This window comes from Centruroides vittatus, unplaced genomic scaffold (genome assembly GCF_030686945.1).
Source record: "Centruroides vittatus isolate TY-2023 unplaced genomic scaffold, ASM3068694v2 contig_1276, whole genome shotgun sequence".
Lineage (NCBI taxonomy): Eukaryota > Metazoa > Arthropoda > Arachnida > Scorpiones > Buthidae > Centruroides > Centruroides vittatus.
The window spans coordinates 688,647-710,871 of NW_027120815.1; the positions used below are offsets into that span (position 1 = coordinate 688,647).

Sequence of the window (22,225 nt, forward strand, 5' to 3'; positions counted from 1 at the left end):
TACATAAAACATAAATTTGTTTAATTATATTCATATAAAAATCATTAGCGATAAAAAATATATGTATAGAAAATAAGATCAAAGGACAATTAGAGATTAAGAGTCCGAGTCTGGACTGATACTACGTACTTTGTAAATGATAAACGAGGAAGTCAACAAAGTAAATCTTTGACTATATCATTTGTTAGGATTTAACAGAAGATTGCGAGTGGATAGAATACTTCATTGCCAACTCGCTAGTTATTTCTGTTGGATTATTTTCTACTCTTAATTGATGTAACTAAATTCTTCCAAACTTTATAGTATTTGTTTAAAAAATAAAACAAATAAATCGACATTGTATAAGTAGAAATAGAACTAGAACATCCTTTGCTGTCTACAGTTACGCAATGCAGTTAGGAAACAGCGCATTATTTGTAATTATAAATCTGCACATTAATAACAGCGTTAATTTACACTTACGTTTAGGATTATCGAGGAATCTAACGGCGACGGAAAACCCGTCACCAGAAATAGGCACTCTAAATTCCAAAAGACCTACATTCTGTGACATTTTGAAGACTTTGTGAGGCTTTTTAATACCGCAGAAATTATGATATCGTCTCTCTAAAGGTTTTTGATGATCTGCTAATCCGGGGAAAAATTGACCACTTAATTCCCAGCCATCCATTACCTGAATAAAACAAAGTAATAATTAATACAGCTTCTAAACATTTACATATAAAAATATGATTACTTACAGTTAAAAGTCCCTCCTTTGAACAAGATATGTCAAAGTTTTCGAACTCGAACTCCACTATATATTCTGGTTCCGTTATTATGTATAATCCACAAACTTGTTGACTACCTGGCGACATAAATGTGTAAGTTCCTTCTTGGGATCTCATAAATATGCAATCTGTGAAATAATATTAAAATTTACATCATCCCATGCGTAATATTTCCACAACAACAACAACAAATAATAGAAAGCATAAATATACAGCAATCCAATTTTATTGTGAAGAATATTGTAAAGAATAGAAAGTAAAATCCCATAAAAATTTTTGTTCGATTGTTTGATATTTCAATAACTTATTTTTACTGTACTTCAAATTATACAAAATTATTTTTTAATTTGATTTATTTTAATTCTTATTTGTTTACCGAGTTTTAATCCATTAACAAAAGATTCAAGAATTACAATCCAAAGCTCTTCATTTTACATTCGTCATTTCTCCAAAAGATGAAAAGAAAATCATTTTATATCTTGTGCCATTTTAACTAATCCATCTAAAGGATTACTTCAGGATTTTAGTATTGGAAATCGTAGCATCAATAAAATGTCTTGTATTTCTGAATAAAAGACTTTTAAACTTATCTAGCGATGCATTTAAGAAGCATTCCCAAATAAGAAACCAGAAAAAAATCTTTCACTTAAAGATTCAGACGGCATTTCGACTTTTAAATCTTGAAAAAAATAACAACTATTTATATAAATTTAGATAGAATATTAATTATTTTACTACGTTTAAAATTAAATTGACTTTTCTTGATTCAAAAGTAAAATTTCCAAATGCGTTTTTTCAATTGCGACAAAATGATTTTTACTTAGTCTTGAAACGGGAAAGCTTTTAGTTAGACAATTGGAGTAGAAATGTTTTTCCCTCTTCAGAAAATGGCGCTTTAGTGAGCGGTCTTGCTTTTAAATAAATATATAGAAATATACAGAGAGATAGATTTTTCTCCTTTTTCGTCTTTATACCAATCAATCTTTAAGTTGATTTTTTTTAATGTACAGTACATATATATACGAATAAATTTATGCAGTCAAACATGATAATTTATTCACAGAATTTGTCTTTAATCACGACGTGTTGTCGTTTTATTTTTTCGTGAAAAGGTAGAGAATCTAATTTAGAATTTGAAGAAAGAGAAAAATATATTATAAAACAATTTTAACGAAAAATAAATATTTTCTGGAATTCGCACTCAGAAAAACGTGTTTTGTTCTGATAAATCCGAATTTATTTACGTTTTAATTTAATTTTGAGATTTTTTCTATATTTTTAAACGTTTTATTAATATATTTTTTTATTATTGAAGAAGAAATTTTAAACATTCAAACTTGACAGTTTCAAAATTCAGCTTATGTTGTAATTTACTGAAATTCTATATCAATATTATCTAAAATTTCGGCAAATGTACTATATATAAACTAGCAATGTACACAATATATCTGATAAACGAAATATTATTTATGATCTTGAAAATAAATTCTTTATTATTCTTTATTTTTCGTAATATTAAAAAGTTTTAATTGTAACTTTTTGTTGCAAAAGTAAAGATAGAGATGTCACTCAACGTCAGAGATTTATATCGGTTAATAAATAGTTTATACGTAAATTTAAGATTTTTAAAATGATATTACTTTCACCTTGTAGTATAAAGAATGTTGTTGTCTTGCTACAAATCTATGGAATTTTTATACTATTCTTTCAGGAAATATATTTTTACCGATTACGGCTTTATGTTTGATCTTCAATGACAATCGGATTCTATTGTAGAATACTTTACTACCATAGTGTTTATTTCAATTTCGTATCGGTGTTACGAGAGGCTTTCGTATTATTTATCATTGACTGGCAACATTTATTTTTCTCATCCTATGCTTTTCCACAACAAACAAATTCATGTATCATGCATCAGTTTTCTCTCATTGGATCGTCAAATAGAAACTTTATATATCTTTAGTAATCCAATTTCTCAACATCTGAACTTATATAACAAATTATCTTAAAAAATCTATTATGTTAAAGATAATATTACTTCATTTTCATTATAATTATTACACACACACATATATAAATTTATTCTATAGATATTTGTAAATATTGTTAAGGAAAAAGTTGATACTGTCGATGGAGACTAGAGTTTTTGGAGGAGAAAATTTACTCAGTAACTTTGAAAAGGAAACAAATTAGAATTATTTTGCTTACAAAACATGCAGCGTTACATTCTAAAGTAGTCACACTAATGATGTATAGCGACAGAATCAACTGCTATTCATTAAAAACGAATAGGCCTACTTCCACTTTATATATAAACGAAATTAGATTTAAAACTGCAATAAATTTTTCTTTTTAATCCTCCAAACTTTATTTATTTTTTTTCAATTTAAAGTTTTAAGAGCTTTTAATTTCATTTAGGTTTAAAACTAGGAGAAACGAAAAATGATGTAGAACGAGCAATTATTTATTGTTACATCGTCACAATGCCAGGCGGCAATTTTTAATACTATTTTAAATGTATTTCATTTAAAATATGTGCTCGCCATCTCGAATTAGTAATGGTCTGCCCCTGTACATCATACTTTTTCTTTAACAATGGAGTCGTGCCGATCATCTATGTAACACCTTTCGGGGGAAATTTTTGAATTGAAATAACGTGACTTTCGTTTTTCATTGTGAGTCCATATATAGTTAATCGGGTCTCCTGCTCCTAAGATTTCCTTATCTGGTCTCGCCTTTCATCTATCGAGATTAAGAAAAGACAGTGGGAATTTATAAGTCTACAATTTTTTTTTTCAAATTAAAGCCCCTAAAAATTATAAAATACCATATATTCAGCTACGCAAATCATAGCTGAGTAAATTATCGTCGGTATAATTATAATAATTATTGTCTGTAGTTCCTAAGTTAATTTATTTAAAATTTCTTGATAATATATAAATAAAATACTTGCAAATGAAGCTAAAGATATTAAAATAAAATTTGCAAAACAAAGATTTTTTTTTTAATATTGACGTAAGAACGACGTTAAATTTTATCTCTGTTATAAACTGTTTTCTAACTATATAATATCAATAACGATTTCCTCTTTCCTAGATCAATAGCAGTTTGTTTATCATTATAATAAAATAATCTAATTTTATGTTCTTTGAGTGTTATATACTCGGTCGTGGACGATAAAATGAATTTTTTATAACTGAATAAAATACCCAAGGAGAACTGTTTACCATTTGAGTACAAGACTAAAGAGAGAAAGTCTATAAAAAAAAAAGTAAAACAAAAACAATCATTGCGAAATTGTTTTCCTGGAAGAATATGGACATGTTTCTAGCTATAACATTTTAAGTGAGAAAACAATCTTAAATTTATGAATTTAAGATCTAATTTCATCAAAGAAAAATCAAATCTACTATTGAATGCCTATTTATGAAACTTAACTACAGTACAACCTCGTTAAGTCGTAGTTTACCGGGCAAAATATATAGCGACTTCGAGTTAAAAAGTTTAATATCCAATTTTGTCAAATTTTGCTATGACCGTAAATTTCTTTTTTTAACGTTTTGTCAAGAATCTGTTTATAGAACGATTATAAATTTGTATACAGTTTATAGCTCCTTTGAGTGCGTTGTCAAAAGTGCCTTTTTGGGTCCAAATCAGATCACTGGTAACGTACTGTAACAGTAAAAGGATGTCGACGTCAGGTTGTACCTCTATATACTGTGCCCGGGACGTGTAGACAGCTTCGAGTTAACGCAGTTCGAATTAACGAGGTTTTACTGTATCCCGTTTTCTATAAAAATACTGTGCATAATATTTTAAATAGAATATATAATGATGTGCCAAAATATATGAGAAACTTTTCCATAAGTTTTTACTTATTATTTCATTTTATAATATGTAAAAATTTTCTTCTATTTAATAGAAGCTTAGAAATATTATTTTATTTTTTATTCTAACTCTGCTGTCTGCTGTTATACGTTATCATTGCTAATACTTTTGTATCCAAATTTGCATTTTTTTCGTAAATAATTCTAATTCACAGGCTTTTCAAAATCGCTACATAAATTTTTCCAAAAGTATAGGTAAAGTAATAGTTTCTACTAATAATACGGAAACAAAACATAGTACTTTCAATCAATTTAAAGAAAACCTTCACCAACATATAACTCGTACAAAATAACAACAATTCACAAATCATTTTAAGATACAAGATTCAATGTTACTTAAATCAAAATTTTAAATGCCGAAAAGAGCTTTGTTCACGGTAGAACGAAAAATAATTTCTTGAATGAAATAGCTATTTAAAATATTTTCCTGTAAATGTATAAAGTTTCAAGTTACATTTAGTATTATGCACAATTATTTTAATTATATAGATAACAAGGCTTGAGTCCTTTTCTAAAACCGTCTTCATTTAAAGCAAACCTAAAAACGATAGAGAAAAATCTGAAGGGAATCATTTTTTGACCGATCGCCATACTTTTCCTCTGGTTATATAGGCTATTATAGCCGGGAAAGTAAAAAGAGAAGAGAAACGAGGACGATAGTCAAGATATACAGTATTACAAAACAGAACTAAACAAAAATAAAATTAACACAAAATAAACTTTAACTTAAAAAACAAAACTTTCAATAAATCTGAATATATTACAATTTTATTTGTTGTGATAATTTTCCTAAGCTTTCAAATATATTTTAAACGTAGGTAAGATAACATTAGTTATATATAGCCTAGCTTACACACACACATATAGATGTATATGTATGAGTGTGTAAGCTATATGTATGTATGTATGTATAGTATATATATATATATATATATATATATATTATGTGTGTGTGTGTGTGTGTGTGTGTGTGTGTGAAATCGAATGTGAGAAGGATAAATAAGACTATATATACTATATATTAATGTGTCCCTATTTATATATTTCATATCTTTGCGAAAATCTCCAATAGTGATCTTATAAGGGGTTGTCCATAAATTATGTCCACACTAGAAGGGAGAGAGGGAGTTACGACGAGTCGGACAAAAGCCGGATAAGGGGAGTTTCAGTGAACATCTGTTTATTTCATCAAACTTTATACATATACAGTTCATCCATTTTATTACATTTATTTCAGAATTTCTTGTATGTTTCGTTTCTACTTATGGCAACAGTATTTATTATTCATAAAGTGATAAAGGTTTTAAAGGGGGATCGAGTTTTGTTGGACGTCCGAAGAGGGGAGGGGTTACGGAAACTTGGACAAACTGGAACAAGAGAAATAGGGAGAGTAAAAATTTCAAGAAAAGTGCTGAGGTAATTTATGGACAGCCTTTAATAAGAATTTCATAGCTCGAGAAAAGAACAAGAAAAAAAATTCAATTTGGTGTTACTTTATTAACCTTAAAAATTATTATAAGAATGCTTTCCAAATATGCAACCAAATTCCAAATATCAAATCCGCGGATAGTTACTATCTATTTGATGCGCAATCGTAAAAGTTAAAAATAATGAAAAATCAGTACCGCTAACTTTGAAAGATAATACCTCAAACTATGTTTATTTTTTAACTATAAAGTATATCCTTTTCGTGTCTGATCTCACAATTTATATCAGTTGATTCGAAATAAAACCAAGACTAATCTACATAGTCTGCATAATTTTGTAAAATCTTAAATACATAAAAAACGAATAATAAATCATTATGTCATGCCTAACCAAAAGTTTTGTCGAATTTAGAGTCTCAATTGACTGGTCCAACTCTCATTAACAGCCTTAAGGTTTTACTAAGCTCATTTCTTTAAACTTTAAAAAATTTCAACTTTGTTTTTAAATGAAAATTCTGTTTTAACTATATATAATTAATTTAATGCAATAAGCTTTAACAGAATTTCATTTAAGCATTAAAACATAAGACTATATCAGCTAATAATCAAGCTTATAATAATCTGTGTATCAGTTAAAAACTGTATTAGCTAATTACAAGTTTTAACTGATACAAAGTTTTTTTTAATAAAAATATTTTATTTCTGAATACAAACAAAATATCAAATTGACCATCCTATCTGATGTACAAAAATAAGGCGATTCAAAAATTGATTTCAGTACGTGACCTACGCTTAAGTTACATATAGTACGATTCGAATTCAGTCACAACATCGTTATTCCGATAGCAATAGTATTAGATTTATATTCGTGATACGATCAAGTAAGTAAAAACTATTATTTTCGATTTTTACACTAATAAACAAAGTTATAACAGGACCAAAGCAATTTTCTTGCTTCTTTGATGATAAAATGAAACATAAAATTATAGTTTTCGATCTTGACTTCTCAAAATAATGGCTTCAAAATCTTTATACCTAGTTATTTTTAAGCTATTTTCGTCTATCAACTAATAAGTTAGAAAAACTTGAAGTAATCCATTGTTTCGTAAAACTGAAAATTATAAAGAAAAAATGCAATGAAATTAATCATTATTAGAAAAGCGATCAACATTAGAAATTAATAGTAAAAACTTTGCTATTATTTGATATGTTAATATTTTCATTGAAAATTTATTATTAATTCAAGAAAATAATATTTAAAAAACTCGTTACTAAAAATTATTTATCAATTGTTACTTAACTAAATTATTTGAATGTAATCATTTAGTTAATAAATAAATGATAATAATTGATTTGTAATGTGTACTAAATAGATTATATGTTACAACTGTAGATAAATAATTGATAATAAAACAGAAAAATGCCTTTAAAATTTAACTATTATTTACTACAGTACTTAAATTTTTTTTGGAAGACTATCTGATAAAAGGAAGGGTATTTAAAATATGATAATAAAGTTGGACTAAATGTTATAAAGACGCGATGCGATGTGTATGATTTATAAATTTAAAATCTGTCTACAAATAGAAATTTGAAATTGAAGTTATTCTTCATTTGTCTATTTAGTATAAAAACGAAAAGTCACACACACACACACACACACACACACACCATATATAGAGCACATAATTAAACTAATGAAGTTGTAGAATAAATCTAACGCGTTAATAGTTATTATGCGGCAGTTTATGGAATCTACAGGTACTTAGAAAGCTGCCTCACAGGCTAATAAACGTTGTCATTTTGCTGTTAGTCGTCGTTCATTTCCGTAACATTTCAAGGAAGTTCTCGCAATAATCTCCCAAGTAAAATGTATACGATAATGTTAATATTTATCGTATTAATCAACCATTGTTTACTCGCATTACCGATGTAAGTGAACATGGATTTATAATATCGAACAAAAAGAAATGGTGCGTATCTGATACGCGTAATGTGCTACGTTTTTGGTTCCGAAACTCAATTAAACTATAGTTTTCTAATAAAACTATTTTTGTTTTTTCTGTTTTTGTTTAGTCTTTTACACCAACAGATAATTTATTAATTAATAGGAAAAACCATTTCATTAAAACAAATGTGAAAGTCAGAAAAAATAATATCTTAACATCGTGTTAGGTTTAACAAAAGTTTTGTTATCTTATTCTATAGGTGTCAAGTAATAAAAAATTTCAAATCTTCAAAAATTAACAAATCTAAATAAAAAGTTATGCGAGAAAAATATCTTAACATATACATATTAAACAGATTTAAATTTATTAATCAAATTGTTAAGACAAGTCTTGCCAAGAGGACCACCATTTATTTTGCGCTCCAGACTAAAAAACATACACATATGGCGACAGGCCTTCCTTTTTAGGCTTCATGTCGCCAAAGGTAAAAAAGTCCTTTAAAAAACACAAACATCCAGTTAAAACTAGGAGTCGGTGACACACAGACGTCTTACTCTTTAACCATCCAGCCAGTGGGTGTTTCCGCTTTTTTATCTGCTGGAACAAGCGCTGGAAAATGCAAATTTTAAAGCTGCACCCTGGCGTCGGTATTTTAAAATTTCTTTTTGTCGCTTGTTTCCAGCAGATAAAAAAGCGGAAACACCCAATGGCTGGATGGTTAAAGAGTAAGACGTCTGTGTGTCACCGACTCCTAGTTTTAACTGGATGTTTGTGTTTTTTTAAAGGACTTTTTTACCTTTGGCGACATGAAGCCTAAAAAGGAAGGCCTGTCGCCATATGTGTATGTTTTTAGTCTGGAGCGCAAGTAATAAAAAATTTCAAATCTTCAAAAATTAACAAATCTAAATAAAAAGTTATGCGAGAAAAATATCTTAACATATACATATTAAACAGATTTAAATTTAATAAACGTTAGATTTCAATAATCTGTTAATTTAAATCTGTTGACTTAAATTCTATCAAACCAACTTCTCGCACAATCCCTGGGAAAGATAAATCAACACACTAAAAACCTTTTTTATATCTCGGTACGAATAGCTTTAGATAAAAACTAACGTTTTCGACCAAAATTTAATCTTCGTCAGACTATTGACCAGTATAAAATTCGAAACTGGAATTCGAACAACGTGTTTAAAATTATTTTAAATTCCAAATTATTTAAAAATTGTAAACTAATTTTCACCGTACATGCCACTGAAGTGATAAAAATATTGTTACATCCCCACAAATAAATAATACGATGTATTTGCTGGTGTAGAAACGTTAGCAACATGCTAGTGTTGCTTGTCTTACTGAAGGAAGATACCTACAAATCACTAATGCAGCAGTACATCGTGAACACTGACTGTGAACCCGTCAATGATACCTACTTAAACAGGTTACAGGCTAGAGTGAAACGATTCACACAAACTCCCTTGGCCAGGGCGTGGAAGTTGAACAAGGCAGTGGTTGCCTCGACAGATACTCCTAGACTATTTGCTTTCGCAAAGACACATAAACCGATACCTTCCCTGAGACCCATTCTGGATAAATTCAGATCTCCTACTAAGTTGCTTGACAATGCGGTACACAACTTTATATCTGAGCGCTTACAGGGGTATGATTGGAATGTCAAGAATTCTAATGATATAATTGATAGTTTACGACATGTTAAGGCAACAGATGTTGCATGCATTACTGCCTTTGATTTTGTCTCCCTATACTCCTCGATTAAAATACAACCGTGCTTCTGTGCACTCAGGAATCTGTTACTAAGCCGCGAAGGGGCGGGTACGCATCGTAAGCATGTATTAGAGCTAACGCACCTCTTATGCTATACTTCATTCTTCCGCTTCAACAACTCTACGTACTGGCAAATATATGGTGATACCTATGGGCAGCCCGCACCTCAGGACTTGGCAAATTTGTCGTTCGAAAATCATTGTCTCTTTGTAGCAAAAGATCTTATTTTTTTAGAGGAAAAAAAAATAGAAGTTAGAAATAGTTTTTCTTAAAGAAAACGACGCGAACTTTTAAACAATAGAACAATGGGGAAACGTAGATCGTCTATCTCCGAGTGGGAATCGAATTAAACTTCGATTTTGACCTCTCCCGCGCCCCCGAAAGGTTTCGAATTGTCACCAGGTGACGAGAAGAGACCAATCGGAAAGCGGAATCGGAGGAAAACAGATAAAACCTGAGAATTCAAGGACGCGAGGGCTTCTTCTCCCGAAAGTTCCAAGTGACGGATCTATTGTTGTGTGTGTGTCTGGTGCCCATCTTCGTCTCCGTCTCCCGACCTCGGATCGACATCTTTCCATCAACGGAAGTCGACCGCATCGTCCTGGAGTCGCGGAGTCGTCGAGGGAACTGGCCATTCGCGACCTAGGGACACTCCTTCAAAATGAGACTATATTCGAAAGGAGAGGAAGACCCAGAGGCTGCTGCCGACCTAGAACTTCCAAGATCGCGGAAATCTTGTAAGCTTCTTTCGTGTCAAATAAACGGTTTCTTGTAACCGTAGAGTCTGTCTCAGTGCCGATCGCCCACATACGACCCTTCGCGACCGCTCGACCCTCTTGACATAGTCGGCACCCTGTCGGCAAACTCACACTGGTGTCAGAAGTGGGATTTTAAATGCAGAATTTGCACAAATTCAGCGGGCCCACACTATAGTTGAGGATGCCGACATCAAAATTTCGCCCCGAAATTGAGTTAAAGGTGGGTCGGAACGATAGATGCTGAGACAGACACTTCGGCGCGAACTCGCGAGTTAGTTAGCAGTTCTCTTTCATTGGCCTTGAGAGGAATGATACCTGCTTTCTTCGGTGAAAGTAAGCGTATTATGACTTCTTCGATCCCTTAAAAAAATATCGAGCTTAGCTGGATGATCCCGCAGAAATGCTTTAGTTAACCAAGCGCAAGCTCGCAGGTGCGACAATGATAGAATAAATAGGCTTGACCGAGCAACAAAACGCCACTATAAAATAGTGCCAGCAGCGGAAGTAGGCAAAATGTTCCGAGGTCAGTTTTTCAAAATATAAGTAAAAACATTAAACTGAGCGTCAGGATGCTTGGCACTGCTTCATTCACAAAAGCTCTAAAGGTAGCCATTAGGGAAGAAACGAGTGACTAGCAGAATGCACAGTTTTGTCAGGCGCGAAGCTGAAACGTCGGAGAATAACCTAAAGGATTCGGGAAGAGTGAAACTCCATAAGAAATCTGCGTTCGGTGCAAAGATGGGTCAAAATTTTAAACAGTTTAAAACTTTAGGAAAAATTGTTAGATAATCGAACATTGTCAGTACCGATAACTGGTGCGCAAAGATAATATTCAGAATAAACAAACAGGACAACCCATGGAACGAGGGAATAGCGAAGTAGGAAACGCACACCCCTATCCGAATTCGCTGCAATGCTTTTCACAACCTCATAACATGCAACCACTGTCGCCCGATTGGTACGGAGAAAAGGACGTCCCTCTGCCATCTCTAGTCGAGTGGAGATCGAGGCCAATGCGTTGCAGGTTCCGATTATAAATCCATCGTATTCATTGCGATATAGGCTAATTATTTCAGTAGATACTCTTTCATCAATCGCAGAATAGGCAAATCGAATCCGAAGTCGATTGAAATTTAGAACAGGCACTTTATGTAGAGGATTTTCTGACAGTATTAGCCCGGAAACAGGCCAATGCGACCGCAACTAGATGCTTAGCTTTTCTCAGTCCCAAGGTAGACGCAAAGCAAGCAGATTGTCAATTGCAAAAAAAAAATATAGCAACTTTAACCTAAGGTCAAGATTATAAGCGATTACGGTATCCTACTCTCTATTTTCTATCGGTCCGGTTTTGCGAACTGTGAATGATGAACTTTCATTCTGGAGAGGAGAGATCATCATAAAAACAAAAGCGAATGTTAATTTTAATTGAATTCACGTTTTCTGAAAATAAAAATTGTCGCTGAAAAAAATGTATGCAAAAAACGTGCTTAAATGTTAAAATTGTCGCGAATCGGAATTCAAGTCAATGTGAGCGTGGTGCATTTCGAAAGGGAGCCATAGTATTGTTTTTGTTTCGTGTAAACTGTTCTGTCCATCCCTTACGAAGCGCTCACGATTGAGCCTACACTGGTCAAGGGAAGAGAGTCATGTCGGGGAAGCGACTTATCTCCTTGGTCAACGCCTTTCCAAAATTTTCTCATACTTAGGATAGATGACAGAAAATTGTCACTTTGTCCGTCCTAGAGAGAATGAGGATTTGATCACTCTCGAGAAAACTTAACGATGATCTTCTATTTGATTCGCGCTCATCGGAAAACAATTTTGTCGTGATCAAAACATTGATGAAAACTTCTGTTATAGATTGAGTAATTTATATAGTCAAAATGTCAGAAAATTTTTTCCTTTTTTGCGTACATGATGATTGATCATACCTGTCACAGTCGAGACTGCGAATAGACTCTGACCAGATCAAACGGAAGTTACGGAACAACACTCTGAACTGCGTGACCTTGATTAGCGGTAATCTGCGTCGGAAAACCGATGATAGAGAACTGTCACTGGTTCAAGAGACTGACATCCGGAAGTTATGGCCGTAAAGACATTGGCAAGATCACAACTGCACACCGTCAATGCAGAAGCTCCATGATCCTCTTTCGGTCCAGTACAAAAAAAAAAAAAAAAAAAAAAAAAAAAATGGAAAAGATTCGACCCCCATGGTAAAGACGAAGTTTTTCAGAAAACTTGGAACGGAACTAGATGCATAGCTTCGAAAAGCACGTGTCTTCAACTTAGATCCAGAGAACTCCGCGCTACACGTGCACCGGAAATGGCTATGAAGTTCCCAAGTTCCAATTCTGGTTGAGACAGGCGAATCAAACTAAACGTTGAACCTGTTATCAGATTTCTGAATCAGATGTTCCGAAAAATTAGGAAGGGAACACGAATACATTCCATTCCTCCCCCCTCCGTTTCAGACCATTTTCTGAAAATTTTGAGATTGTGTGAATTGCTCAGTCTGAAAACGAAAAAAAAAAACTCACATGTTTTAGAAAATAGTTTGTCGATCATTTATGTTGTTAAAATATTATTCGATGACCGTGATTGTTATTTGATTATTTGTAACCAATCTTATAAACAGACATGTGATGTTACACAAACATTTCGATGAATTGTAAACGATATTCTATACCATTCAATAATGTATCGAAAAAAAAAACTTTGGTGTAACGCGAAACCGAACGCGCGCCAGAGAAGGCTGGATTCTCAGACAAGTATCGCTGTTACGTCACTTGGCAAACAAAGGGAGAAAGGACTGTCAGCTTCCAGAGCTGCCAGCTAAAATGTCGTTATTTCGTTACGACATTTTAAATTGGCGGGAAGCTCTGTGAGGCTCTGGATAGGTCCGAACCTCACTGAAATTTGCGTTAAAATCATTTCTTTTTAGAAAAAGATTATTTTTTTAGAGGAAAAAAAATAGAAGTTAGAAATAGTTTTTCTTAAAGAAAACGACGCGAACTTTTAAACAATAGAACAATGGGGAAACGTAGATCGTCTATCTCCGAGTGGGAATCGAATTAAACTTCGATTTTGACCTCTCCCGCGCCCCCGAAAGGTTTCGAATTGTCACCAGGTGACGAGAAGAGACCAATCGGAAAGCGGAATCGGAGGAAAACAGATAAAACCTGAGAATTCAAGGACGCGAGGGCTTCTTCTCCCGAAAGTTCCAAGTGACGGATCTATTGTTGTGTGTGTGTCTGGTGCCCATCTTCGTCTCCGTCTCCCGACCTCGGATCGACATCTTTCCATCAACGGAAGTCGACCGCATCGTCCTGGAGTCGCGGAGTCGTCGAGGGAACTGGCCATTCGCGACCTAGGGACACTCCTTCAAAATGAGACTATATTCGAAAGGAGAGGAAGACCCAGAGGCTGCTGCCGACCTAGAACTTCCAAGATCGCGGAAATCTTGTAAGCTTCTTTCGTGTCAAATAAACGGTTTCTTGTAACCGTAGAGTCTGTCTCGGTGCCGATCGCCTACATACGACCCTTCGGGACCGCTCGACCCTCTTGACATAGTCGCACCCTGTCGGCAAAACCCACAATTTACAAAAACGGGGCGTACCTATGGGCAGCCCCATCTCAGGGGACTTGTGGAATTAGTTGTTCGACAATTGGAGCGAAAGATCATACCTCTATTCCTACCCAACATCATAGTTTATAAAAGGTATGTAGATGACATCTGCATTCTTTGGAAGACTGAGCCCAACGTAAATGATTTCATGGAATACATGAACAACAACCCGTATGGCCTTACTGTCAAACTGGAGCAGAAGAGTGACACAAATGCACATTTCCTAGATGTCAACTTTCGCTTTGACGCAGACAGGGTGCAAACTAGCATACATTACAAACCTTGCTACGTACCAATATTTATTCCGTCGAACTCTGCGGACCCTTTTTCTTACAAGATCTCTGCATTCCGTGCGCTAACTAGAAGGGCGTACACGCACCACATTAGATGGGAGGATACTGTGGCAGAACTGAAGTGCATTGAAAACATAGCGATAAATCACGGGTATGGTCAAAACAGGATACATAATTTATCGCGCAGGTACGCCAACCTACTAACGGCACGCCACACACATAGCACACAGGTAGACATCCATAGTCATAGTACCAACCAATCACGCACAGTGGTGCAATACAACCAACACCTAAGTTCCATTTATAAAGAAATTGCTAACCGTAAAGGCACGATCGCATATAAGAGATATAACACAATATATGGGCTATTACGCAATGACAAAGACAGGACAGAGGAAAGTCGAGCACCGGGTGTCTATATGGTTCCTCTCAGAGACCACAGATTCCAGCGAGATCTAGTACACATCGGATCCACGAAGCGCTCACAAAGCAAAAGAATACAGGAACCCGGGTATGATATCATCAACCAAAGGCATACCACCGTCCTAGCTGCCTATGCCACAGACCCCAAAATACAAGTCGACCTCCACAGCGCCAAATTGGTAAAAATGTCAGATCAGGTTCAACACCTTCGCAACGTTGAAGCGTTGGAAATATACAAAGCCGACCTGGCCGGCAACTGTATTAATGCGAAAGATGCCGTCAATATTTCGTATGCATGGAGGTGATGATATGAGAAAAAGCATAAACAACACTAGCATGTTGCTAACGTTTCTATACAAGCAAATACATCGTATTATTTATTTGTAGGGATGTAACAATATTTTTATCACTTCGGTAGCATGTACAGTACGGTAAAAATTAGTTTCCAATTTTTAAATAATTTGGAATTTAAAATAATTTTAAACACGTTGTTCGAATTCCAGTTTCGAATTTTATACTGGTCAATAGTCTGACGAAGCCCAAATTTTGGTCGAAAACGTTAGTTTTTATCTAAAGCTATTCGTACAGAGATATAAAAAAGGTTTTTAATGTGTTGATTTAAATTCTATCAAATTCACTATATTAATTATGTTACACAATATATAGTATTATAAAGCTCTTTTAACAGCTCTAAAAAGACGGGAAAAAGTGTTTTCAGAGAGGAAAGTAAATGAATTTTAACTATTGATGTGTACTTAATTCAATGTCACAGGTAGAGTTGTTAAAAACTTTTTCCATGAACAATACTAAAATGTCGAGCTACGTTATTTAAGAATATTCAAAAATAAAAATATGATTTAAAAATTATTTTTAAAAATTGTTAATAAGAGTTGTTAATAAATGGTTTTATAAAGAAATTTTTAAATGAAAATATTTCCATCGTTCGTTAAAACACCTTAGATTTTTTAATATTATTATTATACTATATCTCTGTAACGATTAAAATTCTAATAAAAATTTTATATTATTAAAAAGTAATTAAAAAAAAAAGCTAGTGTAATCAGAAAATTCAGTCGATCTGAGACGAATAAAACACTTTTATACAGTACTAAAAGTTCGATTTCTTTCATTAAATCTTTGAAAACTAATTATATTTTAAATTATAATTTACTATAGTTTTAAAATGTTGGGAATAATTAAATATTTTATTAATTACGACGTAGTTAAATTAACAGTCATTAATTCATAATCGCAGATAATTAATAAAAGATATTTGTACTTAATTTAGAAACTTTTAGTTATTAAAATTATGAAACTAACAGAAAATTTAACTGTAGAATTATAGAATATATTAAGTTATTTTACAAAACATTAGTAAAGGATTGAAATTTCATCTTTCAAGATAATTTATATTCGCTTATCAAATGCATATTTCGCTTCCATTAATTCTATTCAGCACTCTACAGTTACGTTAATGCAGCTAAGAAATAAATTTTGTAAAGATAAATTGCAGTACTTATTTAATTATCACTAAACTAGTTAATGATTTAATTTTATTTAAAAGTATAAATGAATAATAATTTAAGTATCACATTTATATAAATTAAAATAACTTGCTATACTTATTTAAATATTAACCAAAAAATTAGTTTAAATAAGCTATGGGCTAAAATGAGTTACTGTATATTTTAGCGAAATGTTTGTAATTATTTTTAATTTCAAGTAAAGAGGATTACATATTTAAATTGCATTTTATTAAAATTTATCGTTTAAATTTCAGTTATTCTGGATTTATCTGGCTTAGTTTAGAATAGAGTTATTCTAAAAACAGGCTGTATTTTTTACTTTTGAAAGACTATTTAAAAGTCATAAACATACTAATAAAAATTAACTACTGTACACGTATGAATCAAATTACAGTAGAGCGTCGATAAGTGGAACGTCGGTAAGTGGAACGATTTTCAGTCGGACTGTGTCGTGCTGAATCGAATGTTTTTGATACTAAATTTACTTCTAAAGTATAATTTTCATGTTTTTTATATTCTTTAATATATTTATTTTGTTTGTACAAAATGCAGAAATAATTTTTAACGATACGATAGCCTCGATGATTATTATAAAAATTTTCGTTAGGCTTAAAATCGACGAAAATTCAACACGAAGCGACACGCAACGGAGAAAAATTCAACAGGAAGCGATACGCAACGGAGAAAAATTTGAACATCGGACAGGTTAATGTATTTTTTCGTACAAAGTCGGAAACTGGAACAAATCATTAACTGGAAGGACCCCAGTCCCCAATTGGTTCCACTTATCGACGCTCTACTGTAATTTAGTCATGCAATGTAAAACATAAAAATCCACACTTAATTAAAATTTTTATGAAGCCATTTTCACTTCTAACGTAATTAAAATGCACTGTTGATTGTATTTTATGTATTAAAAAATAATAATAATGTGAACGTTAATGTCTAGAGATTATATCGAAAAATAATGACTTCAATATTATCCTTATTTCTAAAAATAGAATTTCTTCATATTTCCGTAACGAAGACTGAGAAGTTTAAAATCTGTGATATTGAGATTGTAGATAATCACATCGAATGTTTTTAAAACTATTTACGTAAAACGGCATTTGAGTGAACGTAAATTCGATCTGTGAAATTTAAATTATCAAAAACTGGCTATTGTCATAATATAAAACTATTGTATAACTTTTCTATTAGAGTAGCGAGAATACCTTTTATCGGTTAATTTGTTTTCCTTGGTTCTGCATCAGCTAACATTCTTTTACATATTTATGGTTTTCCATTAACGATTCTTATTTCTCGAAAGAGATATTACACGTGTTTACGATTTTATTCAATTTTGAACTCATAAATTATTTATTACACTTTCTTTCGGATAATATATTTTTGTAAATTAATATATTTTAATTTCATTTAAAAATTTCGACGGCAGAGAAAGTTAATAATTTAATGAAACTTCAAAACTTTTATGTGAAGTAATTTAATTTACTTTTCTCTCCTACATAACTTTTATATAATGTACTGAAATAATGAATAATCTTTAATTATGTGTAGATTTAATTAATGTTTCATTTTCAATTTTAATTTAAACACTAATTTTATTAAATATTTCTTAATATTTTTATTAAATGTTCCTTAAGAAATTCTTTAAAAATATTTAAGCAATTATTTTTTCTATTCAAAATTATTACCAAATTTGTCACATTTAAGATATTACTTATTTAAATATAAATGTTCTATGAAAAATATTTTAAATAATTTAAGTAAATTTCGATGATATATTATATAAATATGTAATGTATATTTTTTATATATATAATACACTTATTGACAAAAAGCTATATTCATGACGAAGGCATTAGTGTGAAACCCTAGTTGTGTGCGACTGAGCATTATCTTGCCAAAAATGTCTGTTTGTCAAGATACCTCGTCAAGAAAGGGAACATATGAGGGCACGGGTTTTCCTGAGCATACCTGCTAAGCCGTTAATGTCCTTCGCACTAGGGTGACCGGCTGTCATACGAGATAATAGCCTAGCACTCCATCAATGGGACTGCGCGCCGCTCAGCAGTTAAAGCAAGATTTAAGCGCTCATCAGCAGTCCTCCCTCCACTCTAACACAGACATCCGTTCTTTACATTGAACAGAAATTCATCGCTAAAAGCGATATGTTGCCAGCCTGTAGCAGGTCCATGCTTCTCTGTCATGATACTAATGCAAACGAAGCCGACGATGCTAATGACACAACACGTAGCGATCGACGTGCATAAAAATTTGTCTCTTGATGACAGATAAGACGTCGTTGCAGCTGTTCGCAAGACAAGTACGAATAGCACGTGAGGGCACACATACATGATCATTTGTGTGCGTGCCCTCACGTGTCACTGCACCAACACCTCTTCACGGTCAAATCAGAACTGCCCAGATTAAGCGCAATTCGACGAAACGGTTCCTAGCCCAATAATGCGGTCTTTATCAAATTCTGTCAGCTATGCATACGTATGCGTACGACACAAAGACAATGTCTTTGTGTCGTACAAGTCCAGCGTTCGAAGATTCCAAACAACAGATAAACTAGAAATTCTGAGCAGTAAGCCTGTACGAGCCTTTTCATAAGGTACTTTTAAAACATTCTGGTGGCATCGCCTAGCATGCAATCGGACTACAACTGTAATGATATACATACTTAACACAGCTGTGTTCCGAGTTTTGTGTCATTCTATTTAGCTGCATGCGTAACTTTATTTTGTCAATGAGTATATATATAATATATACTATTTTTAGTTTGACGTAAAATATTTACTCTTTTAACGTTATTAATGAAAAGAATTCATTAAAAAATGCATGTTAATTTTTATTTCAATATTTTAAAATTAGCATAAAAATATCACATTTTAAAAGTTTTAAATCCTCTTAAAGGATTATTAATGTAGTCGGTACATTCTTTTGCATATTTACGCATTTGGGTTTTCTTTATTGTTATATGTATAAACAGGTTTTAACTATATAAAAAACACAACTGCAAAAACTCTTCATTAATTTCTATATAATTTTTCTTATTTCTTAAATGAATTATTATTACATAAATCTGATACTGTATAATAAATAAACGACTACTATTTATAGTGAGTTGTGCAATAAACTTACATTTAAAAAAATTATAATACTTACATGAAATTGGAGACTAATTTTTCTCCAAAAATAAAGAAAGTTATAAATTTATTTTAAAAGAAACAATAATTTTTAATTATGGATAAACAAAAATTCACTCACTTCCTGACTGATCAAAATTTAGTGTCATGCCATCATCGTAACTTGCTTCTCTAATTAATCTTCTTTTTATTTCATTCTGCTAAATGAAAAAGAAAATTCTACGTTATTTTTTCTATTTTTTATTTTAATTTATTTTCTTCATCAAGTTTATTATATATATATACAAAACAGAATAAACTTTCTCTTTTGATACTAAAATTAACCATATAAGTTTTAAATTTGCAAGAGTTTAGATATACTCTTTTGTTTATTACTTTTATATCCAGTTTTTATTACATTCGTGTTTCTAATTAACTCGTTGACATATAATACTTATGAAATTAGAGAAAATGCAGCTTATTAAAAATAAATTTTATAGCGATTTAGGTGGAAAAAAAATAAATTCCTGTTATTCTAGGAATCAAATTCGCCGTTAAAAATGTTATGTTTTAATTTTTGTAAATTTTCTCTCTACTAAAACTAATTTTCCAAACTTTTTCATAAAAATAAGTTTTTAAAGAGCCATATAACTGATTCCGATAGATAAAGTTTTAAACGGAAATCCTACAAAATTTTGAATGTTTACATTATATACTTGATTTCTCAAGCTTTAAATCAGAAAATAAACGAAACAAAAGAAACATAAATCCATCTTCTTCAGTTCGACTTACAGAATTTGAAATTCAATTTCAGTCAAAATTTTTTATGTACTTTAGAATATGGTTCAATCTGCTTTTATGTACAAGTTAGGCGAATAGTTCGAATCATGTCAAGTATGAAAGAATAAACAATTTTCTTTTCAAGAGAAGTTTTGCTTACTACGACTAAGCAATAATTGGTTATCAGAAACGATCTCTGATATAATTTTTTATCTTCAGACGAGAAACCATCTCCTTTCTTCTCCTCGCTAACCTGATTTATCAGAAAGATTACTTGTCTCTTTACATCATATTACCTAGGTAATAGCATCGCATTCTATGACTTTATTGTTTATAATAACATGTAATTCAATATGATGTGTCCTTACTTTTGTGATAACAAGGTTGTAATGGAAAAATGAATGAATGTTTTATTTTTGATTACCTTTGTAATGTAAAGTTTCGCAAGCTAGTCTAATAAATTAAAATTCTTCTCTCTAATGAATGAAAATCTTTATATTGATAAGTTTCTAAATATGATATATACGTCAACATCGATGATTTGCAATTGCTGGTAAATGAGAATATGCAATACTTATTTTTAACAACCTAAATAATATTTATAAAATTATATTTAAAATCTACATATAAATAAGTAAGGGCTAGATAAAAAAATAATTTTTAAAAAATCTTAGTTTAATGTTATTGGAGTAAATTTATCAGATTTTTAATAAATAATAGCTGAGGTATCCGCTTCGCTCAAAAAATAATATATTAAGTAATATACTAATATAAAATACACACATATAAACATGTATATACGGAACAAAATATATAGGCCTACTTATAATAAACTTATAATAGATTCTACAAAAAGCAATTTTACATTAAAATTTACTATAAATACATTTTATAGCCTGAGAAGGAATAGGACGTTTTCACGTGATACTCGAACAAACGGACAGAAAGACAGACATATGTGAATTCAGTTTTACATAGGCTATATAGATTATAGCTAATTTAGATAATGGAATAAAATAAGATTTAAATTACAAGTCTTGAAATACAGAAAGAAAGGATAGTCAAAAGAAACTTCAAGAAATTGGAAAAACGTTTTCCGAATTTTAAGTAAAACAGGTTTTCAATAAAACCATTATATTATTAGAATTATTTACTACTAACATTTTATTATTTATTTCTATTTTCTGATATAAAATAGAATCTAAATGGGATCCTATTTCATTTCTTAATGCTTTGCAAGTAATAAAATCTTAAAATATTCTATAAATAGTTTAGGATTTTTGTCTATCGTTAAACAGAGAATATACTGTATAAATAAATAAATACAGTAAAACCTAGCTTTGTGGCCATTCCTGAAACTCCCCCTATAACTGCACGTTTTAATATAAATCAATCTAGGTTCGAATGTGGGCGGGTCGAAAAAAACAGGAATTTTTCGGGAGTGATCCGTCCGGACACGTCTGACTTCGTTCTTCATCATCAAGCCTGGCCAAACCCATAGTGGGCTTGCTCTTAGTGCCCACAGGGCGGAAAGAGTTTCAGAAAATCTGTATCAAACTTTCAGCAGGATTCGGTACAGTACTATAATTACAATTTTGTATGTAGATTTTTTCAGAACTCATTTTGGCAGCCACCTCACTTATGTGGACAGAAACTAAACCCGGAAGGTGTCCACATAAGCGAGGCTTTTCTGTAAAATTAAATTTATATGAGATTGATGAAAGATGAGAAAATAATAATAAGCGTACAAATTGATTCAGAAATTTGTATAATATATTACATAAAATTTATAATAAAAGTTAAATTTTTGACGAAATTTCAAAATTAATTACTTTAAGTAATAAAAATCCCAGAAAAAACAACAAAAT

The 22,225-nt window shown here is 31.6% G+C and overlaps 1 protein-coding gene across 4 annotated transcripts in view; it reads right to left on the reverse strand.

Annotated features, from left to right (window-relative positions):
- LOC136989039 (corticotropin-releasing factor-binding protein) overlaps positions 1 to 22,225 on the reverse strand; it is a 47,630-nt gene that overhangs the window by 1,543 nt on the left and 23,862 nt on the right. For 3 of the 4 annotated variants that reach the window (XM_067287107.1, XM_067287098.1, XM_067287127.1), the window contains exons 4-6: positions 19,720 to 19,798; positions 741 to 898; positions 463 to 673 (exon numbers count right to left, since the gene is read on the reverse strand). In XM_067287107.1, the coding sequence (XP_067143208.1) occupies positions 463 to 673; positions 741 to 898; positions 19,720 to 19,798 (448 nt within the window). The remainder of the gene's footprint in view (positions 1 to 462; positions 674 to 740; positions 899 to 19,719; positions 19,799 to 22,225) is intronic. The other variant, XM_067287117.1, reaches the window with a different exon arrangement.